Raw genomic sequence first — 25,699 nt, 5'->3', positions numbered from 1 at the left:
TGGACGGAAAGAAGTGTTTCGCGATTAATAACCAACCAGCGAGCGGCAATTCAATCCGTCCAATGAGTCGCTAAGCGAGTGAGCGAGTGCCGATTGCCTTGCTACATCCTACACATTCTTTGTCATTTCTCTGCAAACGCTGCAAAGATTGTAGGCAATTGACGGAGCAATTATTCAAAACGCATCAATAGTTCGCGACGACGAACCTCAGCGTATGGTGATGGAGATCCTCCTCTCGGACCATAATCCCTTTCCAACCGACAGACGGGGAGCACAGACAGCGGGATAAAAAGCCGGGCTGGAACGCAACCGTCGAGTACAAAACAGTCAGTCAACAAACAGATGCGAGAACTCGAGATGCGTTCACAACGTGTGCACAAAGAAATTGCCAAAGGAATTGAAAAGAAAATGTTCTAAAAACATCGGCTCCAGGCCGATGAGAGGAGGACAGAGAACAGACCGCTTACTCATAGTCTCCACACCCCCCGGGGTACGCGCCTTCATCCATAACTCATTCATGTGACGACAAAGAACGTGTGTCTCCGGAATTCTCTCAACGAATCTTTACCAAGCGACAATTTCATTCTTCAACCATTTCATCTACAACACAAACGCAAATGCTTACCGTGCGTGGTGGTCCCAGTTTCCTCACGGATTCTCACGGACACAAAACAATGCCGTACATGATACTGTAAGCGTTCCTACGGCGAAGCTGGTATTTGAAAAGGTAAACTATCTCCAAACAACCGTTCCCCCGTGATTCCACTATTTGACCAAGAAACCGACCAATTCCAGCGATACCGGAGGTCCACAAAGGAACGATAAAATGTACCGATAGAAGGAAAGGGTTGGTTTCATCTGACACTTTCTACACGGCGCGACTGACCCGTAGAGTGTTATGGTCAGTCAGTGCCAAGGAATGCTTACGGGGAACACTCCAATACAGAGATTGTCTCAATTAACACCCGAAGCTGAGACAAACACCACAAACATCGGTTGGCCGGCAGGTCTTCGAAGCGGCGCATGCAAACGCTCACACAGATGAGCCGAAAGATGAGGAGAGGTCAACACGGATGCCCGGCATAAGGAAATCAATTAGGCAGTATCGGCATCCACTTTACCGGAGCCGAGTGACTTGTTTTTTCAACTCATCCATTCTAGATTGCAGCTATCACAAGATAGCGGAGTGGAAAGGAAAAAAAAGGAATTAGTAATGTTACCGGGCGGAAAGAATAAAGGATCTCTAGCAGCAGCTTCAATATGGATCAATTTGTGGACATTTAGTAACAGGCAACGAGGTGACTCATTCGTAGAAGAATCCCACAAAAGAAGGATATTAACCAGTCGATTTCCAACTACTTTCTAGACTGCCTTTGTCTAAAGTGACCACAGAAATAGACTAGATACGATTACTTAAGTCTTTCATTATTGGAAATATTTTTTAGAAATACTGTTAAATAGAAAAAAGGATTCCAAAAGAATATTCCATCTAATGTTCAACACTATTTGCTTGGAATTACCCCAACGGAACCATTCAAACTGATGCAACAATAGTGTGTGCGAGAGCGTAGATACGAGAATGGAGGAAACATAATCCCATTTGGCCGCCCGGCAACACCCGGGGAGCGCATTCAACAAGATGCGCTTCGATGCCTCGAGCACACAGACGAATCCTTTGATTCATGACATCGGATGGAACCGATGTCAGCAGGAGGAGTGGCAACCAAGTTCACCGTTTCCTGCTCCAGGGGATGACTCATAGACGGCGATTCCCGTCCCTGAACCCAGCAGCATCCCGCTGACACTGATTTCCGTGTGCATCATGTGGGGTGGTGTATTGTAACCCCACGCATCCATCGATGTCGGATATTTTCTTCTTCCGTTTCCTACTGCTTGCTGCCGCAGAGCTGTCGAGACGGAGTCGAGAGCGTACGGAGGCGTTGGAACATTCAATTCTCCTTGCTCTCCAACTTTCATCCTATCCAGACATTAGCACTGCCACAACCGTTCTTCGTTATCCTGGTTTCATGCGAGCCACTTAAACGTCCATTGGGGGGTATGATCACCTTCGAGCGTGTACCGGTGTGTCTGGTAATGAGCTAGATTTTACGCAAAACATGCTCAAGTGTGTTCTTCCCAGAATCTTTCAAGGGCAGTTCTCAAGAGCAGAACAAACCAGAACAAACCGGTCTCCGCTTTTTAATGCTCAATCCGTCGACCTTTTTTTCCCCTCGCGCTCCGTTAGCGTAGCAGGTACTTCCAGCTTGTGCTAGAGAGCCCGGTGGTTCCATTTTTGGGAACCGTATTTGGAATGGTGGCCAACGATCTGAAATCCTTCGCGTGAATGGTCTATAATTTCGATCTGCTGCCGCTGCTGCTGCTGCCGCTAGATTAGCGTGCGGAATCGGAGCTGGCAAAAATTGAAAAAAGAGAATCTTAAGCACTCCAAACTGGACGAATTCCTCGTGAACGAACGTCCCTGGGTATCTCCCGTGCCACTATTAAATAATTTCCGCAATCTTCACGCCGATCGCCATCAAATCGCGATCAACGCCATGCTAGCCACACAGACACACTCTCTTTCTCGCTACTAGTGAAGCTAGTAGAATGAATAATAATAAATAGCGAGCGGAACAGCCAACCCCAGAGCAGGCAACGGCCTGATGGTTGCCTTGCTAGCTGCTGGTGCTGGTGCTGGTGCTGCTGCTGCTACATGCCACCCGGCAAACGGGACAAACTGGGTGCGGGGGTTCAGGTCTTGTTCCTAAACTGGGCGAAAACCTCCACGGGGCAAGTTTGCACTCGATGAAGCCTACGTACGGTGGGGCGCAGTAGAACCAGCCAAACCTGACCACCGCAGGGGACAACCGTAGCAGCAGTCTTTGTACTGAGTAGTCTGAGCAAAGCGGTAATCACGTAAGGCAACGGGGCAAATGGAGTCACAGAAGTCTGCCGCATAGTCAACAGTGAAACGCTCATGGCGGTGGATTTGTAATTATGAAACACAAATGACCAGATTTACGCTGGGACCCGGTAGCCTACGGTGCAACGGTGGTCCCTGCTGCATGTTCACGCGTACCATAAGACGTTTAGGTCGTGCTGTTTAGATCGAGATCAGCGGAACCACCGCCAAGCCAAGCTCGATCAGTTCGATGCATTTGAGTGAAACGCAACCTTCGGTCCATTCTCTCTTCAGGTTTGCTGCAGGCTCAAAACGGTCCAGGCATGAAATTAGGAGAAGGTGAACACATTAGTATTGTGTAGCTTGAGGTGCGGACGGTCATGAACATTTCAGAAATTGAGACTCTTTCGCTACCGGAGCAACTTGGTCGACCACTTTACGACCAACCGGTAAAATGGATTCAGGATCCGGTGAGCCGCACGAACGACGGACTGGTGCATGGACCGAATGGACCGGAGCAAAACCACATGATTCACATTCCAATTCCCTGCCCTTCGATCCATATTGTGGTGCGCCGAAGAATTTGCTCGCCGTTCTGTTTTTCTCGTTTGCTTTCGAGAAACAATTTGTTCTCGTAGTCTGTCGCTCGCCTAACGAGCACATGCGGTGGCCACAGAAGGCAGCAGAACGCAAGCGATCAAGCACCAAGCGATGCACTACCAATCATTTCCACCTGAGCACAAGTGGTTCAGATCAAACGCAGCATGGAGCTTCACGTTTTTTCGCGGCCAATCACGGCTTCTTCAAACCCATGCCTTGCCAATTTTGATTGACGCAAGAATCTATGGCATGCTGGTACAGTAAGTAGAGAAGACAAGCGAACATCAATTTCCATTTTATGATAGAACTTGTCGGACTATGTCCAGCGCATCGCCAAATGAGAGATCTTCAGGAATCTCTGGATTATTCTGCAATGAACATCACACTTTTTTATAGTGTTTTGTTAATTTTTGTGAAAACGATTATGGGGCCCGTGACGGTGACTTTCAATCAAGCGGTACGATCACTCGTAGCTGCCATTGAAACGACTTTGCATCTCAAACACGTGTATGACAATCATCCTTTAATTCCACCCTCGCCGCCCAAAAAACACAAACTTTTAGCCATTGATTGAGCATTATCAGCATCGGATATCGTCACTTTTTTCAAGCCCTCGTCGACTGAAAACAAACGATCTTTAATTAACAAACGATGAGTTTCACGTTTGAAACAAGTGACTGTGTACGAAGGAAAAAAGTAAATTAAATAACCAACCAGCAGCGTCCAGAGGAGCGGCGAGCGAAGTGGTGGAGCATGACCATATTTTTCCCCAAAGCAGATCTCCGGCAGGCTCTCCCCCCGTGAACCCTTCTTTCAACGTCGTCTGGCTTGTCCGCTCTTTTGGAGCTTGATTGCACTGCTTAGCACGCTCTTTTGGCCGCTGCTGCTACTTCGCTACGGATTCTTCTTCCGCTGGCACGTTGTTCTGGAGACGATCGTCGCTGATCGTGCCTCGCAGCCTTCGTCTTTGTGTCTTCTCCCGCACAATGACCTTTTGCGGGAACGGAAAGCATGTTACGGTCTTCTTTGGCACTGCCCGGAAAGTACCTTTTGGATCAGCATTTGTGACGAGCAGAAATTCCCAAGGATCGTCCTTCTGATCGCGCTGTGCCAGATTTGCATACGGGATCATCTATCCACACGGGGAAGGATCGTTTACTTACTTGCTAGAAGCCTTGGAGTTCTCGCCAAAACCGACGGTGAAGTTGGTGGAGGTCATTCTGGTGGTTGTAGTTATTAGTGGATGCAGGAAACTATCCGAAACTAAGCACTGAACACTTTCCGAACGGATCGAAACACTCGCGAAGCCTTTGAACAGCGGGATCGATAACAGCGCAGCGGTAGTTTCAAATCTGCTCAGGTCTTCTCACTTTGCTCTGCTAAAACGCCGGTACAACCTCTTTGTTGTATCGCGAAAGGAGCGAAATAAATAACCCGCGGATTTAACGAAGTGCGAACTGGTAGCCTGGTACAAATAGATCGATAATATCCGAAATTATTGCTCGAGAAAGAATACGGAGCTAAACGACTTTTTCAGAACCGCACGAACCGAGGGACAAAAATCAAGTGACAATCGAGAGGCGGCTTCGCTACTCTACGATTCAAAAGTGACATCTCAAACTGAAAATTTGAAGGCTGACACACAACGGATGCGGCTCTTGCGCCGGTTGCGGCCAAGCACGTTCACACCGCGGTCGCCACCGCACCAAGCAAGCGATGGTGTTATGAGTGCAGTATCATATTAACAATTTTTTATCTCTATAAAGCAACATTTATCACGAATTATGCCAATTTAATTTATGCTAACAAGCAGCAGTTTTGTGATATCCCAAAAACTGCTTTTTGATAGCACTGGGAGAAAGAACTATCCAGTGACAGACATATGAGGACAATGTATTTTATTTTTCAACTAAACAATGCTTAACAGTCGTTATTTTTATGTATAACTTCATGTGAAACCAAAATAATTTACACCATCCACATACACCATTTATTCAAATATTACGCCACAATTCATTACACCTTGCGAATGGGGCTGTTGCGGTCAATCTGTACGCGATGTGTGGCATCTGTCACCTAGTGACAACTGTCAAACGAAATGAATGAAAAAAAGAAGAAAAAAAGAAGAAAAAAGAAGAAGAAAAAGAAAAAAAGGGTAAAAAACCAAAACATACACCTCAACCGATTCAAATAATTTTAGCGGTTATCCATTTCAAAATTTTGCCGTTAGATAACCTATAGAATGAGCCGGACACAGAAATACATGTGGAAAGTGGAGGAGGGGTGGGGAGGGACCGAGCATATACCTACTACATCGCTTGTACCTCCCTCCGTCTCTTCCAGATAGATGCTGATGATTCAGACATAATAATTGTCCCAAAAACCATAAGATGCTGCCACACGGAGCGAAAATTTACGCGCAAATTTACACATTAATGCCAAAATGTTTTCGCTTCGTGTGGCAGGGGTAAAAACCCGAAAATTTATGCCGAAATGTCAAACGTATTATTTACATCTGTGTTTTGGCCGCTGAAGTTGATTTCCGAATAAATTTTGCAGTTTTTAACGATTTTGTTGCTGTTGCTATTATATTTATATAAAAAATGCAAAAACAATACGAAAAGAACCTACATTTTCGTAAATAAAGCGTTCGATAGCGTCAAGGGTTCAGCGAAAATGTCCGCGGACTTATAAAAATTTGATAGCGTGTAAGGGTTAGACGAAACCGTTTTGGCATTAATTTTTTCGTTTGCGCTAGAGTTTTCGCCCCGTCTGGCACCGCCTATACACACCTTTTCAGTTAAATATCTTTAAATAATACATTATAAACGTTAAATAGTGCTACAGAAGAGGGGAGGGAGATGCCATTACATTTTCAATGTCGAAAGATAGTATTTGGATAGATTTTCGCACCATAAATTGATCTAATCTCATGTTTAAGGTTCTTGTTCATTCCACTGGTTATTTAACCGGCAAATTTTGAAATGTTGGCCCCTAAATGTATGCAATTAGAACCGGAAAACCTACCGAATCGATTGAGGTGTAAATATTGGTTTTTTACCCAATTTCGATTTTGCATTTTCCTCATGGTGTTTTAAAGAGAGGTGGTGTCTTAGAAGCTTTAATTGGTCGCCATTTTGAATTTGTGTGATAGTGGTGGCCGGTCGCTCTATATCAACAAAGCCACGCGAGTTTCAAGAAGAAAAAGAAGACATGAGCAAGTTTAGTGGTTTTATCAGGCAAAGTACCTGATTTCACTCTTTTCAAATGTTTAAATGATTCATCTCGCTATTTAAGATCAAACAAGCGACCGAGTTGTGTTTTACATCGAGTAAGCACGGTCTAGGAACGGTCTAGCTAGCTCTGGCTCTAGGCCGGGTGGCAAGACCTACGGACCATATTGAAATGCTAGGAAGAATTTTGGGAATATTTGCATAAAATTTAATTTTCGTGAAACTTTTCGTGAATTTTAACCGTCGTAATACCACGGAGAAGCGAAAACAGCTCCGAAAAAAGCGTTCCCGAAGTAAACATAAACAGTCCCCCCACTGTCAAACTCTGAAGTTTTTTTTTTAATCCGATCGGGGTTTTGTTCTACAAGAAACTACCTATCTATTTAAAATACCTTGGTTGCAAACAAAAAAACGAAAACGACTGGTGTTTATTAGGTGTCGGTTAAGCGTGGTGCCAATTCGGACTTGTACTTTTGCTAGAGAAAGACCGTGACTCTGGAGGACTCTCTTTAGGGCCTTCAGGGCTAGTAGTTGTGTTTTTCCCCGGTTAGTAACTGTGGCCTACTTGTGGCCGTTTTTGAAACCCGCCTCCCCTCATCGTGCTCCACTCGTGCTCTTTGTGCTGGGATTCGTGGCGCGTGTGGCGTCTCCGTGGTCGAAAGGTCCGCGAATTATTTTCGCGATTGTCGCGCAAATTCAACAATGAAAAGTGCATCTCTCGCATCGACGCCACCCCCCTTCAAGTCGTGTGTGCGTGTGGTAGTAGGGCGGTAGTAGTACAAAATTGCGACCGTGGTACTCGTGGGTGAGGGCGACGCGAGGGGAAAGAGGGGGCGAAGTTTGTCCCCCCGAATCATCACCAGCTGATCGACAGGGTGACAAAGGTGACCCCTCACTCGCTCGCTCTCCGCTGTGGTCGTCGTGTTCGGTGCGCTAATCGGATTCTCATCACGTTTCGAACAAGGCGTTAATGTTTACGGACAAACGGACCGTGTGTGGGTTTTTTTGTGTGTGCTGTAAACGTGATTTAGAAGTTATGTTCCTAAAACGGCCAGAAACGCGATAACAACACGTAGTGCCCCTCCTTTTTAACCTGCCTTTCTTTTCCTGGTTCTAGTTGGTTTTCCGTTTTCCTTTGATTTAGTGTTTAGCGATTCGGTGGAGTGCGCAAAAGAGTGTATCGCCCGGGCACCGCAAAAAACAGCGGAGCGAGCGTTCGAAGCGGATGACCAGGAAGTCAGGAAGTGTGCGGTCCGGTGTTCGGAGAGTTGCCAATCCTACCGCTCTCCGCAGCGAAAAGTGGACACTGAAAAGTGGGCTTTGCATAGGCATGGTGCAGTAGCAGGAGGTGACCAGTTTATTCCTCCCCCCAACAACCCAAACAAAAACCAAACCTTGATTTGAAAATCGAGGCGCGGCATCCGTTTCATTTGGTGTGTAATCCCGGTAAGTTTCAGCGTCCTTGTGCAGGGTTAATAGTGTGCATTATGACGGTTCATTATGTCCAAGAGATGCGTTATGCTCTCATTTCTATGCTACCGAGAGCAAACTTTCTTCCGATCAGATGGCCCACCATAAGACGGAGAGAAGGATGCGAGAGCAAACGACTAGCGAAGGCTAGAGAGACGCTAGAGCCAGAGGTTGGTCCCATGTTGCGGCACTCTAGGTCAAGGTGAAACCGGCCGGTACTGTTGCGCCGTTGCGGTTGTGTTATCGATTTTCGTCCATCTCCATCTTGGTCATGTGTGTGCGATGTGATCGCTTGGTAGCATTCAATCGCACATTCAACGACACTTCCAAGATGCCACCACTTGTCTCATATGGTTATACTTGCTCTCGAGCGGTCACTGTGCTGTGTACGATGGGGATTTGTGATGCAGCTACAACCGGCCTTATCATTCCGGAAACAAAGCCACATGGAACAGCTGCTGATGCTGCTGCATTCCCAGGCGAACAACTTTGTACAAGCGAGCAAACACTCGCCAGATTACTCCAGTTTGTCTCTCGAGGCAACGCGGAGACGCGGAATGCTGAGGAACACAATCCGTTCCGCAAATAGAGTTGGAGAAGCAACCGGTCGGTTCCGGATGCTGTTTCGATTGTTCCACAGTCCTTGGCGACCATTGACTTATTCTCGATAATATCGGAAGCTGTAGGAGGAAGCATCTACCATGGCCACCGTTCGCGACAGCGACCTAATGTCGTTGGCATTCGATGGCCATCTAGAGGAATGTCTCGCGTAATCGGTTCACCTCGGTTTGTCCTTTGTATGCGCGCCGTCACTGACAAGCTTAGACTTCAATCGATCCGGAAACTCGCTCCAGATCACTGCCATTACACGACCGACTAAACTGTCCTCCAAACCCCAGCCCAGGGACACCACCTTCGTTCTATGCTGCGGGTTAATGATTGCTACGCACCGATGAGGTTGATGAGTCGATTGAGAGTGGCGGTATCGAGGTCGATGACAAACCCACCACGATATCGCGGAAGCTGATCGTTTCGCTTGGTTAACACCAGAGTAGACACTTTGCCTTGGCGGCGTCTAATGGCCACGACTCATCGTTCACTCGTGTACATTGGCATTCGTTCCTTTATGCGGCCAAGCGAACATTTCGGGCGCTCTTGTAACAAGGAAGACAAAGTCGACGAATGAGAAGATCATAAAATGAAATCATAAACCTGGGGTAAGAGATGGTTAATGGGCCATTGAATGATTTTATGCAGTTCCGAGCCTTTGAACAATGTGTTTGTTGCACTGAAGGGAGGTGGCCCTAAAGGTCAGGCATAAGGTCCGTGGATTGTTTGAAAACAGGTGACGGGACAGCATCACTGGTCCAAACGACGGGGACCGCTGTCACGTGCTTGTCCTTTCAACACGTCACTGCGACGTTCTCCAGAGCCATGCAATCACCAGGCAATGACCGGGGAATCATGGCGATGTTGAGTACAGCAGCGAGCCATCATAAGCATATACCATATAATGACCATAAAGCCCTGCTAGTGCTGGTGCTGGTGCTGCTGTGGACCACACCACGTGGTCAGCAACGTTGTCGATCGCGCGATGATTGTGCAACTCGCTGATGGCGGTTGTGGTCGTGGCGTTTGCGTAATTATAATTGTGTTGCCCCGTTACCTGTTGTTTGCTGGACACGACCGGCGAGGGGCGTTGAGTGTGCATGGCGAGCATAAGCTAGCGAAGGGGGTTCGTCATTAGCGAGGACACACAACCGGTTGTTAAGAAAAAGGGAATGTACTCCCGATGATACCGTGTCCATGCATCACGGTGATAATAAGGATACGGACTCCAAGATCTGACAGCCGCTGATCGCCATAATGAGCGCTCTGATGAGTGCTGCGTAAAATGTGGCCTTCATTATATGCAACTGAGTTCGCCGATAAGCTGGCATCAACAAAGAAGTGTCCCTCTTTTGCGAAACAATGGCACTTCGCTGTCTATTTGTGCGGACACTTTAGCGATAAAAGCAAAATGGAATGAATGATCGACCGAGCACCAGGGGGTGTAGAAAATGCAAAATCATTTGGCAACATTATTCAACATGTAAAGGCGGAAGGAGCTCCAATCAATCGCCCTTCGAATGGGGAAGATTGAGTACCGTTGATGATCGTTTTCGTTTCTTGAATTATATTTGGCGCGATCATTTTTTTTTAACGAATCCATTCGCCACATCAAACCAGCGCGTCTCCATCGCCAGTCACCTGATCGTGGTTGAAGGATGCTGGTAATTAGTCTGAATCAGAGGTTCCTCCCACGATCCGGTGGGTGGACATCTCCATAAGTCACCGATCGCATCGTCCATTCGGTTTGGCACGGACTCAAGAAAACTAATTTCTCAAAACGACCTTCACTCGGTGCAGTTCGGTTCTTTAATTTGAAAAACAGAGTAGATAGTCGTTTGTGACAGGAGGCAGACATGCCTTATCGAATGCATTTTGTATGAGTCATAACGCACTGGCTGGCAGCCCCCCTCGAGGAACATCTGTGCAAAGCTGCATCTGCAGCTGCGAGACCTGAAAATCCAATAAATCGACCCGGAACGGTTTGAACAAAGAACCGCATTCACTATGCGTCGCTGCGAAACACCGGCAGAATGGAAGGGGGCTAGTGCGAGAGGTTCATACATTATGCGCCACCAGCATCGCCATCGGAAGACTAGGGCAGTCTGCAGGAAGTGAATCGCTTGCCTAAAACCATATGATTCGGATCGATAGTCTGCTGCGACTGCTCCGGTTCAAGTGTTCTTAACTCTCGTACTCGACCGAGGCCCGGCGCTTGAGTTCAATGACTCGAGCCCCATCGCAGTTTGCTCATCGATTTATGCTCGTCAACGTTGCTGGTTACCTTCGCGGTGTGGTTGACACGCTCGTTGCTTACGACGTTGTGTCAGGGGGGAAACAGGGGGCCAGGTCCGTCTGCCTCGGACCAGCAACAACAACCATCACTCCATGACCGTCGTGCTCGCCGTCGTCGTCAGCGATGATTGTAATCCGAGACACGCGAGACTTTCGTTTATGGTTCGCGGCCTACTCGTTGACGTCATCGACCGACGGGGTGAGTAGTAGGCTTGTTGTTTCGTGGCCAACTGTCAGCAAATCTCTGGTAGCACTGAAACAAGATCAAGAACGGAAGGAAAAGGGAAACTACTTTTTTTAGTGGGCGAAAATGCGCCGCGATAAGAAAGAGGAGGGTTGGATGGTTTTTACTTCGTTCAAATTTCGTTATCAATGGCGCAGTTCGTATGCGTAGTACGTCGTGGCCATTATACGCTTCCCGCCAAATTCACTTGAATGGCACCTCTGTGTTGACCCAGTTTTGGGCCGCGTAGAGAGTTAGAGAGAGAAAGAGAGAGAGGGAGATTATCTCCACCTCCTCGGCCAGATGATTACACGGTCCATTGAAGATGTACGCGCACGCGTAACTTATAATCATTATCATTTACTGAGGCGCTGACATGTTGCTGACATTTTTGGCAAACAACTGGAAGGTGGAGGAGCAGGAGGAGCACCTTCTGGCGTTGATAAGATGCCAGAGAGTGGAATGCATGGGAATGTAGCGATGCCAAGGTCACCACCACCACCAGCTTGGTAGCTTGATCTCTTCGCAAACAGAGCTCGCAGAACAACAAAGTGTTTCTCTCTCTATCTCTCTCGCTCTCGGCGCACACCAGAGGCGAGGGCACTTAACACGATTCCTTCCCCCCCTGGTGGCTTCGGATATTGTTGTGTTGCAACAATATCGAGACCACTAGTCGAAGCTGAAGATCCCCGATCACCGATTCCCTGAGCGGCGCTCCCGAACGAGTTGAGTGAACCTCGCTACCGTTTGCCGCGCCCTGTCACCTTGGTCGTTGGTCCATTAATTTTAGATGCGACCGGGAGGAAGGAAGCTGCTCTGTGGATGGAAAGTGAAGGAAAGAGGTAGTGGGCTGATTACATGTTTTCGGTTGAGCTACGGTCACCCACCAGTGGTTTCCCGTCTCGCGAATGTAATGTGGTGTGAAGCGTCGTGAGTTCACTTGGATCGTTGCCAAGCTGTTGGTGGGGTGGAGGACAGTCACAGTGACAGAGAAACACAGTCCGTGACAGTGAACCGGTTAGCGTTCCGGAGCCGAAGGTCGAAACGTTCAGGGGTTCAGGGTTTGGCTATCAGCCGCGTTCAATGTCACATCCATCCAGCATAAGGTACATTGCCTGGGTCTGCGCGTTGCTCTGTTCGCGTGAGATCATTTCAAACATTATTTTGAACATTAGAATTGAAGGCTGTCGACTTCCTCACTCTCTGTGCTTGCACGCTCACTAATAACCATCTTTCTGTTTCAAACCAATTTTTTAGCAGGAACCAAGATTACCGAGCGGAACAAGGGACACTGGCGACGCTATAGCAGTCGGCACGTCGGCACCGGATGGAACCAGCGTCTTCTCGTCGTTCGACCGACCGCTGCGAACTGCTGAGAAGCCGAACCATCCGAGCTGGAGCAGTGGCTCGAGAAGGAGGAAACCATCATTGACAACGCTTGGCGTGTTCGCTCGCTTGGACGCTAGTGCAAGGCGGCACCAGCTGGACCAAAGGGTACGATGGGTGAGGAAAGCGTAGAGCGGAGCGAAGGCACCCAGCGCCTCCAAACGCACGTGGCCGACTATAGCCCGGTGCGGCAGCATCATCAAGGATCCCCAGCGCCACCACCCGATGACGAGGATGTAGAAGGCGATGTTGACGCACAGCAGGATGAGGTCGTCCGGGTGATCCCGAAAGGGCGCGGTAAGTTACTAGAAACAGGAAAAGAAGACCAAGAAGGAATCATTTGCATAATTGCGTGGAGCAACAGCCAGTGCCGGTTGTTGAAGAATATTGAAATAGAAGCAGCCTACTTTTCGATGTCCTTTTTGTTGTTGTTGTTGTTGTTGTTGTTGTCGCGAAACGATATGTCCCGGGGCGCTGGAGGATTGATAAGCTCCATGCCGCCACCTCCTGCCTGGGTCTTGGTGGACTATTGAGCGTGCTGGGCAAGTGTTTGATATCATTTACTTGTTGGTACTTTGTGGGGCTGCTGACGAATTGATTAGTCATCTGTAACGGCAAACGGACGCACAGTAGGCACTGCTGGATGCCATTATGTTTGTTCGGCTTGCGTTCCGTTCATACGAAACGTGGTTGTTGGAGTCAAACTTAGAGGACTTCTTATGCCAAGCTCCAATGAATGTCTTATCTGTAGCCATCTGTAGCTCAACGATACCAAGAAATCGCTATCGAAAGGAGACGGTCTTGTAACCCATGAAGAGCATAGCAACAAGCACAATACCCTCACTGTCAGTAGCAGGAAGCAGCAACAGTAGCATCAGCATCAGCTTCCACCTACGTACCGTATGCGTGTTCCAAGAAGCAAGCAGGAAACCTTCAAATGGCGCACTCGCTTGTTGCGTGTATGCCGGCAAAAAAAACTCCTACATCTTGATGTTATCATTCCGATGATGCGTCCGTCCTTGTGCCAATGTGGTTCTGCGATACGCAATTCAACTAGCGCCCATAATGGGCGAGGTTCAAGTTGTCGTCAAGTCGTTGCTGGCGGACAGAGAAATGATTCGCGTACTGGAGTGTGCCGCTTGCTGATTAGGGTCAATTGAGTTGTTGCTGATCGCTGATGCTGCCAGTGACTGATGGCGACAAATTTTGTCGGAAGACATCGCCCTTCGCCACAAGTGAGCCGAGCAAAGGCAATGCTGCGGATCTTCTCTTCGCCGAAGTGCGCTTGAAATGGGGTTGAAAGATTCGTCTTTAAAGTGATGAATGATGATGCTGATGCTGTTGCTATTGGAAAATGATGAATTTGTTGTTGTTTTTGCTATTGGCTCGTGCGTCGTTTGCGTACGCGCGGCTCACCGTCGGGGGTATTTCCTGATTTCGCTGTGAGGCACCAAGCAAGGCACAGACGTCTGCAAGCTTCACGACAACATGTTTACATGCTGGGCCCAATAGTATAACGGAATTGAGTTTTGATTAGTCACGATTGAATACACTTTCATCGCTAGATGACCTCGTTCTAGGCCATCCCGCGAATACGTCAGTATCTTAACGAAGTGATTACGTTGACTCTCGCACTTTTGCTACGCAGTTTTGATACCGGATGCTGGCAAAATAGATTCCGCATTCGACTGATTACTGGGCAGATCATTTAACTATTAAGTTGAACAGAACGACATACCACATGTTGTGTATAGACCGAAGGCACCTCTGCCACCAGGAATTGTTTAAACCTGAAATGAAATCAATCGAGAATCTTTTCTCTTCTCCACCATGAGCCAATGGGAAGGCGAAAGCTACAGCAGAACCCGCCACTCTCGGGTCACGCAAACCGTGTCGATCCTATTAATAAACCGCGCGTCCACCTAACCCTCTTAACCCACATTTCTTAACTGCTCCTTGGAAATGTGTTATGAAAAGAAAGGGGCAAGTCGAGCAACCCGCACTTTCGGATCACGGCCACGACAAAGGAATCGATCCGATCCGTACGGCGACGCACGGAACGACGACAAATTGCGGAAACTTCAAGGACGCGATCGTGAGCCGGCATCAAAGTGCTTTCCAATGCATGCCCATTGTTTGCCTTTGCTTTTCGTTTGTTCGGCGTGAATTGGTGTCTCGGATCGATGGAAGTGGATCTTTCGGTCAGTGATATCGGCGATAACCTTGAACATGGCCGGGAAGCTACCTCGAACTCCTCGTGGCCAGATAAAAAAGAATTGATAACGAGGTAACGTGCGACTGGAATTGCCGTCAGATAACACCATCGGTCCCCAAGTGGGCGCGCAATTGAGAGTAATTATTGGCTTGAGCTGATAGAGTTAGATAAAGAGGAAGAAGCATTGGTGGCCGCGCTTAGCATGCTGTTGCATGCAGGGTCGTTTTATAATGGAAAAAACGGACCATTTGCAGGCAAGGCCTATCCGGAATCTACCGCATCAGTCCAGTGAGTCACATACTTCAAGGTGAAGCAGAATGTCCCTTTCATGGGTTCCAAGTATCTCCTGTCTACCCGTGCTTGGGGATGTGCAAACAGAGTTGTCGAAATGCGAGATAAGCAAGCTGCCACACTCGTGTGTGGTTTGTGCGAGTTTATTTTCATTTTGCATCGATCGCCACATCCGTACTGCATCCGTGGTAGGCCCCACGTGCAGCGCAGTACGCGAGATGCTGTGAGTGTTCTTAGAAAGAAGGGGGCTTCGAATGGAAAATTTTAATGATCGTTAGATCGGGCGTAATGCCGCAGGGGAATCATCATCGCGAAACCACTAGTGGCCGTGTGCTGGCAGCTTTACCTCTTCCGTCTAATGACAGACACACTCGTACTCGTGGTGGTAATGGTCGTCGTGATCGTCCATCCAACGAGGCGATGTAGGGTTGTCGACCTTGCAGTGGACATGAAGGTAGCTTTAACTAATGAGAACAACTTTCATCTTTAGTTTTACAATATTACCAATCTCGCTGGCAAAATTCTCTCTCTCTCTCTCTCTCTCTCTCTCTCTCTCTCTCTCTCTTTCTCTTTGTCCGGTAAGCATTACCTAACGTTTGCTTGCCAGCGTCATCAGGAGCGCATCGTGCGGCGTTGAAAGCGATTTCCGTTTCATTGGTCACCCATATTGGCCGTGTTTCCGGTCCGCTATTCCTGGATGAATCAGTTCGCGAACGGTCCGTTCGAAAGGTTCGCCAAACACGAAACGAAACAATCGCCTTTGACTTTGACGGTCTATTTCAGGAGCTACACCAGGTTTGGCCCGTTGACCAACGGTGTTTGGGGACGTGCTCGCGCTAGTGTGTCATGGCGGTGACCGTAGCCGCGGTACGTCAGATGGGTAACGGTGTATTGGCGGCCAAGGTTTACCACAAAATGCCCCGTTCCCTTATATTTCATTCTTGGACGAGGGAAGGTCAAGGTCTTTTTTGGCTTTAGCTGCAAGCGAAGGGCTGATGGTTGTAGTGCAAAGTGCAGAAAGCTACTCGCTGCGGGTGCAGCTCGCTGCCTAAGGCCCCGAGGCAAATGGTTTCTTTTCAAATGCAGCTACACAGTATGGCAGAGGCAAGGTCACGCCGCATGGAGACAGTTATATCTGGTCGTCAAAATCTACTTTTAACGATACTCTTCACCTGTACCAACAGACACTCGAGCGTCAAAGTGATGTATGTGTCGGCATATGCGTGTTATCTGGCACGAGATCTGGCGCGGTTGTCGCGTTGATGGCAGCACGGTGTGAATGCACCCAGCCTGTCCATCCGCGTGGCCTACGTCATTGCCTGCTGACGATCCGGTTTGATGGGCATGCGCCAAGCTTTTGTTTTCGTTTGCACACAATGCCGGTAAGGTTGGAAGGTTTGAGACGGCACCCCTCCCCCAGCGAGAACCGGTGATTGCGTTCTTTGAAAAGCCAGAAGAAACCAATCCTGACGCACATGGCGGTTCGTAAATGGTTTGGAAGAGTAAATGAAAACGGGCGAAAGTGTCACTTAACGATCGCAAGCTAGAAGCTTGCTTTGTGGGAATCATAAATTCATGGCCAACTGCACATACAAGCAGTGAATGGTGAAGAAGTGATTTTGAATTATTGATAATAAATCATATATTTCACTACAAATTACACAATTTTGCTTTATATAGCCCCTTTACTAATGTTTTACACTTTTTTTCTTTCTTGTAGATCCACTGCCAACCGATCAGCAGACAAAGAATGGCCTGCCAGCTGCGCCAAACAAAGTGCAATCAGCTTCAGCATCGGTGGTTCTGGAGCGCGAAAAAATCACCGAAGACCGGCACAAACCGAAGACGACTGAGGAAATGGAAGAGGACGACAGGGGACACCCGAATGAGGCCAACGGTACGGCCGCACTACTACCACGCAACGGCAGTGCCATCATCTGTCGAAGCAGCTCCAACGCCATGATGCAGCAGCAGCAGCAGCAGCAGCAACAAAACCAAACGAATGCCGGCACTGGTAAAACCAAAGATCAACAACCTTACCGTGCACCGGAAGAAGGGGACCGTGATCCCGAGAATCCGGACGATGATGACGACGGAGAGTACGAATTGGTGCCACCGGACGGTGGCTGGGGTTGGCTGGTACTGGCCGGATCGATGCTCGTCAACATCCTCGTGCCCGGTACGATCAAGAGCTTCGGCGTGTTGTTTGTGGAGTTTCTGGAAGCGTTCCAAGCGTCACCATCCTCGGCGGCCTGGATACCGGCACTGTGCTACTTCCTGTACAGCTCGCTAGGGCCACTATCCAGCATACTGTCGGTGAAGTACAGCTACCGCACGGTGACGATTGTCGGTGGAACGTTTGCGGCTGTCGGCATGATAATTACGTACTGGGCGACTTCCGTGAACTATCTGTACATCAGCTACGGCGTGCTGGTAGGGACGGGCGCAGGACTCGCCTTTCCTCCGACGGTGTACATCGTAACGTCGTACTTTGTAAGACTGCGTGGCCTTGCGAATGGTTTGTGCATCTCGGGCAGTGCCCTTGGATCGATCATCTTACCACCGGTGCTACGCTATTTATTGGTTACCTTTGGATACCGTGGGGCCTGTCTGATCATGGGCGGTATCACGCTGAACGTTTGGGTGGCCGCCATCTTCTACGAGCCGGTTGAGAAGCATTTGAAGCGTGTCCGAAAGGCACCACCTTCGGATGATGAGGATGAAATGGAGGGCAACATGCGGCAGGCCGCAGACGGTGTTCTCGGTGAGCGTAGCAATGTGATCCTGGAGGAGTGTGAATCGAATGAAACCGATCCGACCGCCGAATCGTTGGTTAACGGGGAGGCAGGTGTTGGCGGCGAGGCACTACAGCAGCAGAATCCGGCCCAACCGCAGGCGCTGACCATTAAACCCAAATTTGCCATCATGGGTGATGATACGCCGACTATCTCAACACCGACGCTCGAGCACAAATCGCCCGACATCTTCCGGTTTAATCCGAAGAACGGACTAATCGACAGTTTTGCCCGCAGCGTGTCTGCGGCGGCCGTTCCGTATGGGCGTGATGAACAGCAAGGTGGTGGTGGTGGTGGTGGTGGAGGTAGCCAGAGGCAGCGCAAGATTAGCACACCGATCAAAGAGGAACACCGCAACCTGACCTTCACCAGCCAACTAAGTTCGAACTCGTTCCTAAATAATGAAACGGCCGGATCGTTCTTCCGGCTAAATCGTCTCAACTCGATCCGTAGTGGTATCGGTGCGGTGGGCAATGCAACGGGTGCGGCTGGTGGTGCCGGTGGTCATCCGCGACAACCGAAACGGTCTCCCTCGACTAGCAGCTTTCAGTATATGAGTACACCGTTCCATGGAAGCACACTGTCGACGCATCAGCCGAGGGAGTTCGCCTCGCACCTGTCGCTACGATCGTTCGGTGGCAGCGTGTCCCGTTCGGCGACCAAACCTGCAAAGGATGCATCGGGAAAGGATAGTGAGAAGACCGGTAAAGGAAAGAATGGCAAGGACAGTAAGGCACAGTCGTTCTTCGATCTATCGTTGCTCTCCGATCCGACCTATCTCGTTATCCTGATCTCGAATTCGACCAATGCGATCGGTTACACGAACTTTATCATCCTGCTGCCAGCGTACGCGATCACGCTCGGGTTCGACAAAAGTCGGGCCGCCTATCTGTTGTCGATCGTGTCGACGCTCGACCTGGTCGGTCGTATCGGTGGTTCCGCTCTGTCCGATACCAATCTCATCCCGAAAACGTGGTACTTTGTCGGTGGGCTGTCCATATCGGGCCTAGCGCTTGCCCTGCTACCCACAGTCGATACCTACACGATGGTGAGCGTGTTCTGTGGACTGTTCGGTTTGGCATCCGGTACGTACGTTGGCATTACGGCCGTCATCATGGCCGATATGCTCGGTACGGAGCGGCTCACCTCGTCCTATGGTATCAGCCTGTTTGTGAACGGCATTCTGCAGCTCATCGGTCCACCAATCTGTGGTTTGATCTTCGAGCAGATGGGCCGCTACCAGCCGTTGTTTACCACGCTCGGTTTCATTTTGCTCAGTGGTTCGGCCCTGTGGGGTTTCATGCCACTTATTAACCGCCAAAAGCGACGAAAGCTGCAGCTCGAACGCCAACGGGAAGCGGAACTGAAACAGCAACAGCAGCAGCAGCAATCGATGTTGACCGATGATCGGGGCGAGCGCGAAGATGGTGTTCTGTTGCAGGACAAATCCTTGGTGGCTTAAGAAGCGCAATTTGAGAGCGGGGAATTGTTTGTTTTACTTTACTTAGCATTTTAGCATTCAATGACAATTCCGCATCCGGCGGGACGTTCCGGCGAAACCTGCGGATGCATGGGTTGAGACGAGTATTAACGGCGAATCGTACAGGAGCGAGAGTGACCACGGGAGGGATCGCAAATGACCATACAATTTTAGAAATGTTGAAGCTGTAAACTTTAGAATCTAAGCGAGAATGACGATAACAGGACAACCAGTAATGAAGGAAATGGAGGAGAGGCATAAAAGTTAGTAGAGGAATGGAAAAGTAAATAGTATTACTGCGATCATCGGTGATGGTGGTGGATCGGATAGGATGGATAGGACCAGATGTAGCCAAAACGGAGTGGAGTGAAACAACTCTAGCTAGTTTGAAGAAAATGTAATTTCAGGAACTGCGCGATACTGAACCAACAGAGATGTTGAATTGTACTAAAAAAAAAAAGGGGGAACGTATGTTATGGGGCGCGCAACAGGATTCTTAGTTCGCACAACCAGACAGAACACATTCGTTGCTCTATCGCTCTCCTTCTCCATTCTCTGGTTCGCCACTTTATACGTGTACTTTTGTTCGATTTCGTCAGACGGAACTAAAACAGGATGTAGATAAGCTCTAACTAGCAAAATGATAATAGATAAGTATTCAAAGACGAGTGGTACGGCTGTTGGGAGTGGTTGGAGTTGGAGCTCTGCCAGTTACATACAGAAAGAAAGCCCAAACTGAACCTGCTAAACTGCTGCAGTCAATGTAAATGTGAGGTGAGTAAATTTAATTATTACACGCTTTCTCCGCTACTATTGATTGTAGTACATACTCTAAGCATGCCGCGAGGGAATGGGACCGGCTGGCTGCTAACTAGACCGTTGTCATACAACGCCAGCTAGATTGTTCCTGGTTTTTACCAGATCGTTTTCATCATTTCTCAATTGCCTATAACCTGTTGCACAACCAAACGCTGAATGCGTTTCTTTTACATTTATTGATCGTTTCAATCATATTTCATTTAAATCAGAACATCGTCATATACACTTTCCGGTTTATGGTTTACGGTATGGGGTTGGCGCGCACGATTTACTGCTACGTTTGGTGCTGTCCATTACCACGATCCCTAATCCTCAAAATCGCCACATGATCCTCATCATCATCACCATCATGCTGATCGGTTTGCTCTTTCGGAGCATCAACTATTGATGGTTTTCTCTTGATTTCCTTTTTTGTTTTCATGCATCTTTGTTCTATTGCGATCGTCCTACTCAGCACGGATTTACCATCTGCCTGAAAATTGCTCTGTTGCGTTGACCGACTCACTATGAGGATTGTCAGGTGTGTAGTCACCCGACAAGGAATCAGAGTTTTTGAGATTTGTATCCAACACTTTCATTATTCTGGAGCCGGTAGTTACTGAGACGAAAGCCAGCATGGTGTGATAGGTGCATGGTGAGTGGTAGTGGCATGATACTGTGGGTTGAAGAATTCCTCGATTCCACAAAAGCATGCCTACACCGAATGATCGTGATCGGTGCTTTCCAACGTTGCTGTGGTATGAGCTAGTGCACATTCAAAAAATTATAAGCCGGGGAATTGGGGGCAATGCATGAATCAAGACAACCGATGCCCGATGCGATTACTAGAAAAGGTTGCGGTTGCAGAAGATTGGTTAGCACGCACGTTAATCGGCGACGTTAAGAAAGTAACACACACACGTATACACACATACACACACACAATTACACTCTGTTGCCCGTACGCACTGGTAAGCACCATTGTTTGTACATATAACTAGAACGAACACATTTTAAGGACAACGGTTTTGTGGTGCTATGGGTCTCCTTTAGCACCATTCTTACGTGCTCAGAAGAGATTCTTGTGTACGTCATACGTATGTATGTGTGCGATACATAATATACCTATGTACTGTACTGAATTATGAAACACAATAGATCTCATGTAAATGCTTCTCCTCTCTTTGTTCTTCGTGATAGCAATGATGCTGCTGTTATCCTAAGATGGATCATGGAGGTATACGAATGGTAACGGATAGATCCGATGAAAGAAAAGAAGCATTAAGAGACAAAATTTCGCAGCCTTTACATTTCGGTTTCGGTTATTACGGGGCGATCCGAAACCTACCACATTGCGTTGAACTTTTCGCCATCATGGTAACGTAGAATGTAATTCGCTAGTGTCGTGATCGTGTCGCACTTAACACTTCTCGCTAGATAGTAGTGCTAAAAAGCGTTCAATTGATTTAGAAAAAAACAAAATTCACTATTCATATTCGAAACGACAAGACAATGGAGTGGCTTGAGTTTAGAATATATCTGTCCTGGAATTTGGGTTAATTTTGCTAGTGGGATTACGAAATGAAAATACGTGCGGCGGTGTTCCGAACCTTGGACGTTCGGTCGATTGCTTATCCTGCGAATTCCTACGCGATACACAGAAGCACACTATTCATTGATCCGGCGATCGAACATAACCGCCGTCGTGTGCCGCGAGTGACTATGAGCTTGGGTTGTATGACGATCTCGTGGTTTTGACGTCGATCTTAGCCACCCTACTTTATCTCTACTAAATGCATTAACCATTCAGGTTGTGGTAGTTTCTGGCTGTCTCGTCTCTATCACGCTCTAGCTCAATCAAACATTTTTTGAGGGATTTGTATGAACATAAAAGCTGTCCAAATCTATCAGCTCGATTCATGCCATTCAGGATCTCTGTGGTTGATCCAAGCAATCGGTGCTACAAAGAGGCCTGCTTTACTTATACTCACTATGCAACCACACACAGTTTTCGGCTACAGCATCGTTTTTCGAGGGGACAGAAGGTTGCCGGTGGTCTGCTTTGACGCCACATTCCTTTTGCTCGCTCACTTCGCCAACACGTCACTTGACCTTCAATCATCATCAATAAACACTTCTCATATAAGGAGTATAAAAAATATACAATTTTCTGGCCTTTTCGCTACTTGTTGTTACTTTGTTAGCTTCGTGTTTTTGGTTTTAGTTAGTTTGTTTAACGTTTGGATTCCGTTTGTTTTCACTACTGTGTGTGTTTGTGTGTTGTTTGCTGCTTCGTATGTTCATCGCGGTCAGCTACTCTGTCTATGATTTTCTAATTTGTTGCGATCTCTTTTCGCGCATCAACCCCTACTGGATGGGTTTCTTCTGTCTCGCTTCTTTTGTCGTGTTTTGGTTTGTTTCTTTTTTCTACATTTTTCATGTTAGGTTGGTTTTGTATTTACTTATGTTCTCTGCAAATTACTTCACTCCCTTGTATGCCGGAGTGCGCATTTCTAACAGAAGGGATAGCACGAAGAGAATCCTATAACAACTAGAAGGCGAAAGCAGATCGATGCCGGCTTGCAATCCGATTGGAGGATGCTGCAACTATGACTGATCTATGACGTTTGGACTTTACGTCGTTACCGTTCGATCCACTAAAAATGTCTATTCTATGCTGTCGTTGCCTGTAGATGTTGATGCTACGAATTGCACTGAAAACCGCGGAAAAAGTGAGGAATTGATTTTGAGATATTTTACATAGCGGATTCCTGTGGATGTTACGAGCGTTTTACTCGCGATGGAATTTTGGGTTTCCTCCGATGTGATCGCGATCTATCGTGTGGTTTATACAGTGGTTGTGTTTGTGTATGTGTGTATGAGAGAAGGAGAGAGAGAGTGTGTGTGTGTATGTGTATGAATGCACGTGTGGTTATGAATAGTGTCAATTCGTTATTCTCCGTACACTTTTGGCTCTTGATACGACAAGGTAAACATATGCGTTACGCGGCCTGTTTGAGCTGCTGTTATAGACTGTTCGGTATGACTACTACTGCATTTGGTACTGATACTGGCAAAGTAATCCAATTAGGCGATGCCCAAAACAGTATTGGAACTGTGCACGATTGCACGCGCACAACATGGTAATGAAATCTATTCGACTAGTATTACGCCTGCCGTATGTTTGAACAAACGGTCCATTAAAGAAAGTACAATAGAAACTAAATTGAAAGAAGATTAAAAACCATTCGCTATTGCTTGCCAATGGTCTACAGGAAGCTCCTGCTCCATGCTGTATGAGGACTGATGCACTACATGTCTCTTGTAGGTGTTCATAGCTTTGAAATCACCATGCTATCGTCGACGAGGGGCAGACCATGGTTATATTGGTAAATTGGTGCACTGACATGTTTTGCTAGTATGTTTCGTAAATCTTTTTTGGATCGTAAAATTTTCCTCTACTAAATGGAACTGAACAAATAAAAGTGTTTTTGTGGGTCTATTCCATCACCTTGAACAATGGTTTACTAAGAGGGAGGGTTGAATTGAAACGATTAAATGTAAAAAATGCATTGGTTAATATAAAGGATATAAACTCGTACCCTGGATCTCAGACATAGTCAAGTATGAAAGCCATTCTTTTTTTAAATTCAAATCAGACAATTTATTTAGACGTAACCGACTCTCTACACGGGCGCGAGAAAGCTGAAAATGAGATGAGAATGAAAAAGGCGAGAATGTCAAATCCCATACAAATGGAAATGTAAAGATACAAGTAGGCTGTCACAAATGTATGGGATTTGACATTCTCGCCTTTTTCATTCTCATCTCATTTTCAGCTTTCTCGCGCCCGTGTAGAGAGTCGGTAAGGTACATCATTCCTTCTTTTATTTTGAGAAAGTCTTTGGAAAAACATACAAAATTCAAGGGCTGCAGAAACATGTGCTCCGCGGTTAAACCACAAACCATAATGAATATCCACGCACATTGGAGTTCGTTAAAAACCATTCGCGAGATTCTGGTCTGCCTAAGAACCTCGTTTTTGACCGGAGTTTTAAAGATGGATAATTTGATAACCAATCTCAGTCCTTGCGGAGTACAAAGTACAGAGTTAAGAATCCGGTGGCTCAAATTTACAAACAAAACAGCTAGACAAATGGTGCGTACTATATGACGAATGATATAATGATACATGACGGGAACGATTTTCAATTTTTCGATGATTTTTCAATAAGATGGGCTCGCCGTGTATTGTGGCATTTCATACTTGACTATTTAAGGAAAAAGATCCATTGGTATGTTAGGCACAGTGAGGGAGAGACTCTGTATGTATTGGTATAAGATGTACCATGTAACATATACAAAATATAATTTCCCATATAGCGCTCTCATTTCCATACCGGGTGTAAATATGCACAGATATAAACCACTGTCTGTGCCACATTTACTTATCCGTTTTACGAAAAATCAGCACTTGTTGGGACCGTTATACTGTGATAGATCGTAAGGAATTCTTTTGTTATGTTGGCCAACATTCCGCCGTATGATTAAGACCTAACAAACGAGCTTAATCCATTTGAGCGATATTTGGCCAACTAAATAATTTGCCGTAGATAGCGTTCGCAACCGAAGGTGGTCGGTATTAGTAGTTCGAAGGGGAATTATATTAATGTGGGTTGTGCGCCGGATACATAAGAGACCCTCCCTAAATTGAAAACTCCGTTTCTTACGAGTTTAGGGTACGAGTGCATAAACATAAAAATATTAAATGTGAAGTGACAAATAAAGCGAATACAAAAATAAGTGAAATAGAAATGCAACACCGACACCGAAGCTATAAAAAAGATTCATAAATTGGCCCACGTACATGCACTAGTGAAACTGCAGCAACAGCAGCAATAGTAGAAATTCCGAGAAAGTGTTTTCATATCTTTAATATGTGTTTCGTAAAATCTTGCGCCATATGTGTTAATCGAAAGCAGGAGGAGAATCGTTTCAGAAATTAGTAGCTCGGAAGCGAACTGGAGTTCGTGTGTAAGAAAGAGGATGAGTTGATTTTTTTTTTTCATTTCGTTTAACTACGTATGCAAGCAGACACTTCGCCATTGGGTTAGTAACATTTGGATTTAGTAAATGCAACATGCTTCTGGTGAATTGCGATTCAGAAAGTAGAAATTTGTATGTGCTGTGCTGCGTTCAATGATGGCCGCTGTGCCTGGGGTCTACAATGGCCATCGATTATGCTTTCGCGCCTGGAATTTTGCCGAGAACCTTTGACAGATCGACTCCGGTTAGCGCGTTAATGGCTGGCGGTAGTTGTCCTACGAGACGCGCAACATCGCCCGTTGTCTGATCATTTCCCCCGATCAGAACGATCTCCTCTGTCTTCGCTAACGGAGCGG

The 25,699-nt window shown here is 47.2% G+C and overlaps 3 protein-coding genes across 12 annotated transcripts in view; 1 reads left to right on the top strand and 2 right to left on the bottom strand.

Annotated features, from left to right (window-relative positions):
• The window catches only part of LOC125948913 (microtubule-associated protein Jupiter), a 103,220-nt gene extending 98,152 nt beyond the window's left edge, over positions 1-5,068 (bottom strand). The window contains exon 1 of the mRNA XM_049675453.1: positions 4,666-5,068. Coding sequence (XP_049531410.1) covers positions 4,666-4,721 — 56 coding nt within the window. The 5' untranslated portion in view covers positions 4,722-5,068. The remainder of the gene's footprint in view (positions 1-4,665) is intronic.
• Positions 5,069-7,142: 2,074 nt separating this feature from the next.
• On the top strand, positions 7,143-20,167 carry LOC125948831 (uncharacterized). Of its 4 annotated transcripts, none has more exons than XM_049675298.1 (4): positions 7,143-7,281; positions 7,853-8,181; positions 12,590-13,015; positions 16,945-20,167. In XM_049675298.1, the coding sequence occupies exons 3-4, from the start codon at positions 12,832-12,834 to the stop codon at positions 19,479-19,481; spliced, it is 2,721 nt and encodes a 906-aa protein (XP_049531255.1). In that variant the 5' UTR covers positions 7,143-7,281; positions 7,853-8,181; positions 12,590-12,831; the 3' UTR covers positions 19,482-20,167. The 4 variants fall into 4 exon arrangements, with proteins under 4 accessions (XP_049531255.1, XP_049531257.1, XP_049531258.1 ...); XM_049675300.1 differs by lacking the exon at positions 7,143-7,281 and adding an exon at positions 7,358-7,397; XM_049675301.1 differs by lacking the exon at positions 7,143-7,281 and adding an exon at positions 7,467-7,485.
• A 3,995-nt stretch (positions 20,168-24,162) lies between these two features.
• The window catches only part of LOC125948887 (flotillin-2), a 135,017-nt gene continuing 133,480 nt past the window's right edge, over positions 24,163-25,699 (bottom strand). For all 7 annotated transcript variants that reach the window (XM_049675412.1, XM_049675414.1, XM_049675410.1 and 4 more), the window contains one exon: positions 24,163-25,699. This exon is cut by the window's right edge and continues 16 nt beyond it. In XM_049675412.1, coding sequence (XP_049531369.1) covers positions 25,536-25,699 — 164 coding nt within the window. In that variant the 3' untranslated portion in view covers positions 24,163-25,535.

Source organism: Anopheles darlingi, chromosome 2, assembly GCF_943734745.1.
Source record: "Anopheles darlingi chromosome 2, idAnoDarlMG_H_01, whole genome shotgun sequence".
In the NCBI taxonomy this organism is placed as follows: Eukaryota; Metazoa; Arthropoda; class Insecta; order Diptera; family Culicidae; genus Anopheles; species Anopheles darlingi.
Note: the sequence above shows the minus strand (reverse complement) of the source record. Positions and strands in the feature narration are given on the sequence as shown.